Source organism: Notamacropus eugenii, chromosome 5 (genome assembly GCF_028372415.1).
Source record: "Notamacropus eugenii isolate mMacEug1 chromosome 5, mMacEug1.pri_v2, whole genome shotgun sequence".
Classification (NCBI taxonomy): domain Eukaryota; kingdom Metazoa; phylum Chordata; class Mammalia; order Diprotodontia; family Macropodidae; genus Notamacropus; species Notamacropus eugenii.
This window is the reverse complement of record NC_092876.1, coordinates 274,974,267-274,983,295: the sequence shown is the minus strand read 5'-3', so window position 1 is coordinate 274,983,295 and position 9,029 is coordinate 274,974,267. Positions and strand designations below refer to the sequence as shown.

Genomic DNA, 9,029 nt, shown 5'->3' with positions numbered 1-9,029 from the left:
CTTTGTTTCTAATGGCCGCAGCTGCACTCGACATTTACGGAGGTTCTTTCTAACGCAGACCTCTTTCTCTGGGTCTCACTGCCCGGGGTTCTGAATCCTCACAATCAGCAGTTCACGTTAATGGCCTCATCAAGCATTCATTAATTGTGGACACGTGTGTCAGGGAGAAACGTGTCGGGTGTCAGGGGTCAGGACTGCGACCATATCTGAAAGCAAATGAAGGCCACGGGGCAAATGCCCAACGCGACCCCTGCGGGTCGGATCCCCTCTCTAGTGTTGAAGGGACGCGAGCCACAAGCCGCGGGAGCTGCCGCTTTAAGAGAGGGGCGGGGCCGCTGACACGGGGCAGGCAAGGCCGGCCCACCCGAGCTCCTTTTCCCTTTTTGATCCATTCAAAAATTACTCATTGCAAATTCCCGGACTGCTAGGAGCGGAGGCAGGGGGCGGAGGACGGCCGCGCTGCTGGCAGCGGGCGCCTGCGGGGCTTGGAGGCGCACGGGCACCGGCGCCTGCAGTCGCGTCTTATCGGGCACCGAGCCGCCGCTCCTCCGCGGGCCGCCTCCACCAGGAAGCCGTCGGAGTCAGTCGGTCTGAACCGCCGGGCCGACCCTCGCCGGCGAGCCGCCTCCTTCCCTCCGCCCGCCCGCCCGCGCCGCAGCTCCGGCGGCGTCTCCTCCCGGCCATGGCTGCGTGCTGAGCCCGCTGTGGCTCCCGGCTCGGCTCGGCTCGGCTCGGCTCGGCTCGGCGGCGGCGGCAGCCCCAGCCCGCCCGGCATGGCTGCGCGAGAGGAGCTCTACAGCAAAGTCATCCCCCGGAGGAACCGGCAGCAGCATCGCGCCGGCACCATCAAGCATGGGTCGGCCCTCGAGGTCCTCCTCTCCATGGGATTCCCCAAAGCCCGAGCGTGAGTGAAAGGCATTTGCATCCCTCCTGCCCTGCCCTGCATCCTTCCTTCTCTCCCGGCATCCTCCCCTGCCCTCTCCTCTGCCTTTCTCCTCGGCCGCCGCCTCCTCTGGCTCCGACTTCTCCGACGCCGGCCCTCGCCCAGATCCATTACCTGCTGCGCTGCTGGCGAGACAGGGTGGAAAAGGATGTGCTGGAGATGGGATGGGGGAGGACCTAATTCCCTTTCCCCGGGACCCCCGGGGCGAGGGGGGCGCGCGTGTGCGCCAGTGTGTGAGCGCGCTCGCGTTTGTGTGTCGGTGCCCTTTGGTTCTCTCGGGGTCGAGGGTTTTTTTGTCCGCATCCCGGCAGGCGGCAGTAAGCAGGTGGGACCTAGGTCATCCCTGAGGTCTCTGTGGCAGAGCCAGTGCCACAGGCTGCCTGGAGGAGCTAACAGGATCGGGGAATGAAATCCCACTGGATCCCTCGCCCCATCCTGGGGCTGCTAGGGAGAGATGAGGGGACTGCGGAGCATAGAGACACTGCCGTCACCCCCCCACTCCACCCCACTCCCACTGCAGTGGTTTCTCAACTCCGGATGTTGGTTTCCCTTTGGAGTAGGAGGAGCGGGAGTGTGGGTGTTGCTGCATATTCATTGATAGAGTAGCTAGGATAAGACGATTTTCCACCTGGGGACCTGAGGGATGCTATTTCCCTCCTCCTCCAGAGGTGGTGGGTGAAATCGGAGGGGACTTTCTGGGTGGAAAGCTTCCCTTCTCCATCATTATCTTTTTATCCATTCACCCACGCCTGTGGTGGGAGTAAGGACAAATTGGTGAATCTCGATGGCAGAAAGATCTGGCTGACCAGAAGGAGGATCAGGGGAGAGCTGCCTGAGAAAGCCCTTGTCAAGTCTGTGTGGGCACAAAGTAGAGGTGGCCTGCAAGGGAGAAAAGTCAGAAACACCATCGCTGTTTTATTGAGTCTGCTGCCATTTTATCCTGGCTATATTTTAGCCAGACTGCCCAGCACCTTAGCTCTGTAATGACATCAGCAGAAAAGAGAGATTAGGGAAAACTTTATCTGGAAAGCCAGGTTGCTGATAAGCACACTTTCCTTCCTTTTCAGAGACATTCCCGTGAGATAATTGTCTCCCTTTCCCCACCTCTGGACTCATCTTGCTTACACTTTGCAAAGTTTGGTTGTTCAGATCATCCAGGGAATTTGAAAGGAGCTGGAGGTGGAATGGGGGGGAAGGGGGGTGGCCTTCAGAGGACAGGCCCATTTTTTCCCATTTCCCTCTTGTTTAACTTGGGCAACTTTCAGACTCAGTCTGGGATTGAAGTACTCTGGGTTATAGGAACAAATAGTGGGCATATTGATGGATTTTACTTTCCTTTCTCAATGAAGGCATGAGAGATGGATCTGTGTGTGCAGTGGGTATGATGGATGGTATCTACTGGTATTGGATGAAACAGGGACTCAGGGGAAATTGAGAAATACAGTCCTGCCACACAGCGTCATAAACCTAGGCACAATTCTGACATCTTGGCTTCCAAAAATGCAAGTGCTGGCCAGTGCTGAGGACAGGCGTGACATCATGTTGTAGCAGAAATATAAATGGGAGAGAAATGTTACTGAACCTAATGTCTAATTTGGAGTTTTATCACCTTAATGTTATGGTCAGCTTTATTCACCTCCCTCTACCCCAGATGTGGGGATAATAGAATGTGTGTAGGGGAAGTAGTCAAACTCCCCAAGTAGTGGGGGATGGCTCTGTGACTCCTGTGAGCCTCTACCTAACTTGATGAGCTATAGGGGTGAAGTAATGGTGAGGAGAGATCAACGACTGCTTTTCTACCTAGGAAGAGAGGACAACCGAAGCATTAAATTCTTTCTTAATCCTTAAGACAGCATTTAGGAGGAGAAAGAGAGAAGTAGTCTGAAGAGGGAGGACTATAATGAAAAAGTTCAAGGCAGGGAGACAGGTTTGGAGTCTCTGGGAGATGGAGATATAAAATATAAGGCAACCTCAAGGGATGAGCAACAAAATATCCCCCGAAAGGATAAGTCTAACACATGATAAGTAACCACTATAAAGAGTGCAGTTGGAGTTCCTAGGGCAGTAGTGTATGACTTCAGAGCTCACAGTCTCAACTATAATAGGTTCCTTTTTAATAAAAGTTAATATTTTATTTGATATATCAGCTACTTTTCAGCAAAAAAGACTTCTTCACCCCAGTACCATTTTATTAAAAAAAATAGAGAGAGAGAAGCAAAACCACTTAATAGAATGATTAAGTGGTGATGGCAACTTACCGCACATGTTAATTTCCAAACTGTTGTTAACAAAAAGGAAGGTTGTGTACTTGAACTTTGATTGCTTGGATAGGTTTCTTATTAAGAGAAGCAGGGACTGGGAGCCCTTCCCTCCTTTTCTTCCCCTTTTGAGGTTATAAATATTCTCAGTTGTACCAAGTCCTGCTGTAGGGTTCTGGGAGTTTCAGAGGCCAGGGAAGCAATGAGACAACACCAAAGGGTGGTGGCCAGGACAGAGAAATAGAAGGCCTGAATCCCATTCTAACGCTGTACTCTTGCAAAAGTCACTTCACTTAGCCTTTCACCTGAGCTTGGGTTAACTCTGACTCAGAGGGAAGGTTAATTAGCTAAGTGTTTGTTAAATACCTGGCCAAAATAATACCGAGGGAAATGGGTGCTAGAGAGGAAGGCAGCCTTAGGCTGGATTTTATTTCCAGCTGACTCCTCTGGACCATATGAAGAGGAGCTTCTAGATGGGTGTCTGAGGAGTGGTTGGGGGGTGGGGGGTTGGGAAAGGTTAGGAAACATAGTTTGACAACTTCTGTGAAGCTAGCTGGACAAATTCTCATAATACCGGATTGGTAGGTAGTTTCCAGAGGCCACAGTTTCATCGCCTTCCTTTCTTCTTCCATGTGTATCTTCTGCCTTCTCTCTCTCTCCCCCCAAGAGGGAAAGAAGTGTTAACAGGGGAGCCCTGTGAGAACAGAATAAGATACAACCTTTAATTAGGAATATTTGTAGCTCCTATGAAAGTGAGCAGAAAAGGAAATCTGATAATTTGCTTGTCTTAGGTCCAGTCATAGACTATAGTTGGTGAAGCTGGCGTGGTTTGAATAGTAGGAGTCTTGATTTTAGAGTCTGCAGAACATGAACCCCCACTCCCATGCCACCTGGAAAGAAGTAGTCATATGAAGGCTGCCAGGCCCTTCTCTCTCAAGGGACCTGTTTGCTATGGCCACGTGCCCTGAACAAACACTGACCGACTGGCCTATCTTTGGGTGTCTCTTATGTAGTATTCCTGACTCTGACCTCAACTTCAAGGCTGTTGTGAGATATAGACAGAATCAAAAAGCTCTTTACAAATAGTAAATGCCTTATCTATTTTTGTTTGTTCACTAATGACTGAGTATGGTCTAATGAGGAAAACCTGGAGGCTAGGAGTCAAGAGACCTAGGTTCTACCAGAAACTGACTCTGACCCTTGGTCAAGTTTCATAGGATCATAAGATTTAAAACTGGGAGGAACCCTTAGAGATCATTTCTTCTGGTCCTGGTTTCTTATACACTGGAAGAAATTGAGATGCTTAGGAAGGGAAGTGACTTATCCAAAGTCACATGTATATTAAGTATCAGAACTAGTGTTTGAAGCTGTATCTTCTGACTCCAAAGCCAATTCTCTTTCTTTAATACCATGCAGTAGCCTCTCAGAACCTCTGACTTATAGAGTGGGGATGACTGAGGCTCTCCCTGTCTCACTAGATTATGATCAAGTAAGGTCATGTATGTGAAAGCATTTTTCAAACTGTGCCAGTAATTATTAATTTTATTAATAACAATTATTATAAGGAAATATACTAGATGAGAAGACAGGGTGTGAAACAAGAGGGCTGTTTAAAATCTCCTAATTTCAGAGAACACTCCTCATTTCCCCATTCTAGTTGGAATGGGGGGAACTTAATGCAGTCAGCACAGGACTGTAATGAAAGGAGAGAGCATTTGCACAAGCTTTCTGTTGCTTTCTTGCGGACAGTAGGCTGCATTTGCTATGCCTTGTTGCAGAATGATGTTGTTTGTTGTTTGTTCTTGAAGAGGACCATGACATCAGGGTGGTGATCATGACATAAAAGTGAATTGTATTTAGTGAGGGAGGGCAGTGCAAAGTCACCAGCCTCACTTTCTCCTCTGGAGTCATCTGGGTCCAGTGGCAAGATACACATCAGGGCGACTGGAGATGTCAATGCAGCGAGAGACCTTGACCTTTTTAAGTTAAAGTCTTTAGCAGGTCTCGCTTTGACTGAGGCAATGCCCAATCAGTGATTAAGGCTAGGTAAGAAACGACTTGCATAATGATAAAACCAACTGGATTAGAAACAGGAGTTGAGAAAAGGGTTTCTTGCAGTTTTCAGAAAGTATTATATCTAGTTGTACAGTAGTGGAGGATACCTAGTATTACTATTGACATCATTAATAATAATAAATGTTAGAGTTATTTCCATAGTTCTGAGCCTATGCCACACGTTTTCACAAAATTTTTTAACCAGAAATCTCCGCTATGATTGCCATTTGTGACATTTACCCCATGTATAACCCAGGGGTACAAAATTTGTGTCCTTGACATTTTGGCCCCTGTGACATGCAGGTTTACATCATCTAGTATGACTATTTACGTAAATAGCCTGTAAGACATCCTGTTGGTTCCTCTTAGATTCTCTGAAAGCACCTCATTATCAGCTGTTGTAATGCAGCTAACTTAGGGGTGGTGCTTTCTAGTACAGCATCCCAAGACTCTAAAACAGAGTGTTTTTGAGACCTTCTAGTTCTGATATTCTTTGAGTTTCTGGATGACTAGAATGCTTGGCCTGGAGTCAGGAAGACTTGAGTTCACATCTGGCCTCAGACGCTAGCTGTGTCAAGCCAACCTGTTTGCCTCAGTTTCCTCATCTATAAAATGAGCTGGAGAAGGAAATGGCAAACCACTCCAGTATCTTTGCCAAGACAACCCTGAATGGGGTCATGAGTTGAAAACTACTGAAAGCAACTAAAACATCAGCAACAACCATACTAACTCAGAGTATGGAGAAATAACAGCAGCCTATGGTACTTTGGTGAGAGCACTGGAAATTGTCATGCAACCTAGGTTCTAATAATAGCTCTGCTTCTATGGTACTTTGGTGAGAGCACTGGAAATTGTCATGTAACCTAGGTTCTAATAATAGCTCTGCTTCTTGCTTCATGTTGAACAAGGACTTGCACCATTCTGGGCCTTAGTTTCTTCATTTATAAAGTGAAGGGGTTAAATGAAATTATCAATAAGGGCCCTGCCAGCTGTAAATTTTATGCCCTAAGACCTTTCCTGTTTGGTCCAAGACTTGCTACCATTGCTACCACCATGATGGTAGCTCTGGGCATTGAGGTAGCGTGGTGTAATGCAGCGGCATCAAACTCAAGTAGAAATGGATCCCGGCTGTTGGCATATTGATGTAGAAAATCACAAATTAATATTATTTATATTACTTTTCACTAAATGTTTCCTGATTTGGGCCAACATATGGAGTTTGACTCTTCTGATACAGTGGATGAATTGATCAACTTGAAGTTAGGAAAACCCAAGTTAACATTTTGTCTCTGATACTCAGCAGCTGTGTGACTGTGAACAAGTTATTTCATTTCTCTGAGTCTCAGTTTCTTCATTTGAAAATGATGGGATTGGACTAAATGAAAGAATGAAAAGCATTTATTAAGCACAATCAGTCATTGTACTGAGGATATAATAAATACAAAAAGCAAGGAACCTCATAGGAAGTTTACATTCTTTTATCACTAAAAATTCTTTTTTATCGATATCTTTTGTTTTCCTGTCACCTGTATTTTATTTCTCTTCTTATAACAAAAAAAAAGAGGAAGAAATGTATTACAGCAAGACTGACCAACACACTGAAAAAGTCTGATGTCATATACTGTCCATGCCCATAGCCTCATACCTCTGCAAAGAAATGGAGGGAGGTACCTTCTTATGAGAAGGTTAAATCTTGGTCATTATACTTTCACAACATTCAGTATTGATCATTTTGCTCTTGTTTTTTCCACTTATATTATTGTAGCTGTTGTGTATTTCCTGATCCTGCTTTCTTAACTTTGCATCAGTTCCTATAAATCTTCCCACACTTCTCAGTATCACACTTCCACAATTCTCAGTGAGAATTCTCAATATTCTCACATTCATCATTTCTTACAGCACAATAATATTCACGTGCCACACAACTTGTTTAATTGTTCCCAAATTGATGGGCATCTACTTTGTTTCTAATTCTTTGCCCCCGCAAAAAGTGGATGGTGGTAGACAACACATCTAAGGAAGTGATGACCAGGGAGAATTGTCTTTGAGAAGTCACAGGTATAGTGAGAGGAGTCATAGGACAGTGGGTGACGTGACCTTTCCAGGAGAGGAGTCATAGGACAGTGGGTGATATGACCTTTCCAGGAATGATAGTGTTGGTTAGAATACTGTTCCCACAATGAGAGGTGAAAGGTGAGGACATAGTATGCCCATGACTTGGTAGGAAGGTGGCCTGAATGCAGCATGGTGGGTCTGAGGAGGGCTAGATAAGGTGAACTTCAACCAATCAGAAGAGCACCACCTCAGAATGGGAGGAAGGGGAAGGGATCCTGGTCTAAGGAAGGCAGAGTACGGCAGCTTGGCAGAAAGTTAGCCAGAGTATAAGGAGATAGGATTGGTTGGACTAGATGACCTTGAAGGTCCATTAGTACCAGGTCAAGGAAACCCTGTGATTCACAGTTTCCTCATCTGTAAAATGGAGATATTAATGGCTATAGTGAGTATTTAATTCACAGAGTGTTGTGAGGATCATCACAGAGTATGTGAAATACTTTACAAACTTGAAAACCTTATGCCTGTGATCATCAGGTTCTTCAGTATCCTCCACCGCTCGTCTTAATAGTGTGAGCATCATGGGAGTAGCAGGGTTTTTTCCAGATACTCTTTCCCCCTTCTTCTAGATGGACCTTTTTATTAGTTCTTACCATTTTGGTGATTCCTTCTGTGGAGGGCATGAAGAAGAGCCTTCAGTGCTCTTCCTTTGTACACTTCTGCTCAGAGAAGGATGGGGATCGATAGATCGATGACAGGTATCCATCCCACAGTCTTGGTTTCTCTTAAAGTCTGACAGTTACTTTTTCAGGGTTTAAGACCAGATTCCTCGGTCTTTTTTTTCTCCTTAGATGGAACTGTGGAATGTAGAACAGACTTGCAACTCTCAGAAATCCACACCTGTGGGGAAACAACAACAGAGCCAAGCCAACGCACTCTTTCTTTTGCTGATGGTAATAAATCGCCTTGGTTGGGAATCTGAAGGGGTACCATATGGTTGTCTCCTTTTGATTAGACTCCAATGGAATTAAACCTGAGCACTGGAGGGAGAAAATACATCCTAAAGAATAGATCTTGTTGGCCCTATTATGGGCACAGCCTCAAATGGGACAGAGAGAAAGAGACCTGAGAAAAATCTTATGCTGAATCCAGGCCCCCTAAGCCACTTTAAAAGACTCAATTCTTTGTCTTCTTGAGTGGGAGGGGAAGGAGCAATTGAACCTTTCCCTGTTGGGGATCCTATACATCTTCCCTGAGGGGAAGATACAGCAATTGCATGGGTCCCCTGGAAAACTCAGCCTTAGATCTAGGGTATGCATCCAGCCTGCTTGGTAGAAATTGTCCCACTTGACTGGGCTTTTCATACTGCTGTTGGCTTGACTCATGCTTTTGTCTTAAGATGTGAAGCAGTAACACTGATCTAGCAACAGCTAACATTTATATATCACTGTAAGGTTTATAAAACACTTTACGCATATTACTTCATTGATTCTCTCAACAACCCTTTGAGGGAGATGCTACTGTTATCTGATTTTTACAGATGAGGAAACTGAGGCTGGCAGGTTTAGAGGTTTGCCCAAGATTATATAGATAGTGTCTGAGGCAGGATTTGAACTTGGGTCTTTTGCAAGTCCAGCTCTAACCATTATACCACCACAGAATGAAATCTAATACATATCAGTCATGCCTCTTCTGCCTGCCCGGCATGGTAGTATATGCTA

At 45.9% G+C, this 9,029-nt stretch overlaps 1 protein-coding gene across 2 annotated transcripts in view; it reads left to right on the top strand.

Annotated features, from left to right (window-relative positions):
- The first annotated feature begins 430 nt into the window (after positions 1 to 430).
- The window catches only part of UBASH3B (ubiquitin associated and SH3 domain containing B), a 164,447-nt gene continuing 155,848 nt past the window's right edge, over positions 431 to 9,029 (top strand). The window contains exon 1 of one of the 2 annotated variants that reach the window (XM_072612916.1): positions 431 to 904. In XM_072612916.1, the coding sequence (XP_072469017.1) occupies positions 774 to 904 (131 nt within the window). In that variant the 5' untranslated portion in view covers positions 431 to 773. The remainder of the gene's footprint in view (positions 905 to 9,029) is intronic. The other variant, XM_072612915.1, reaches the window with a different exon arrangement.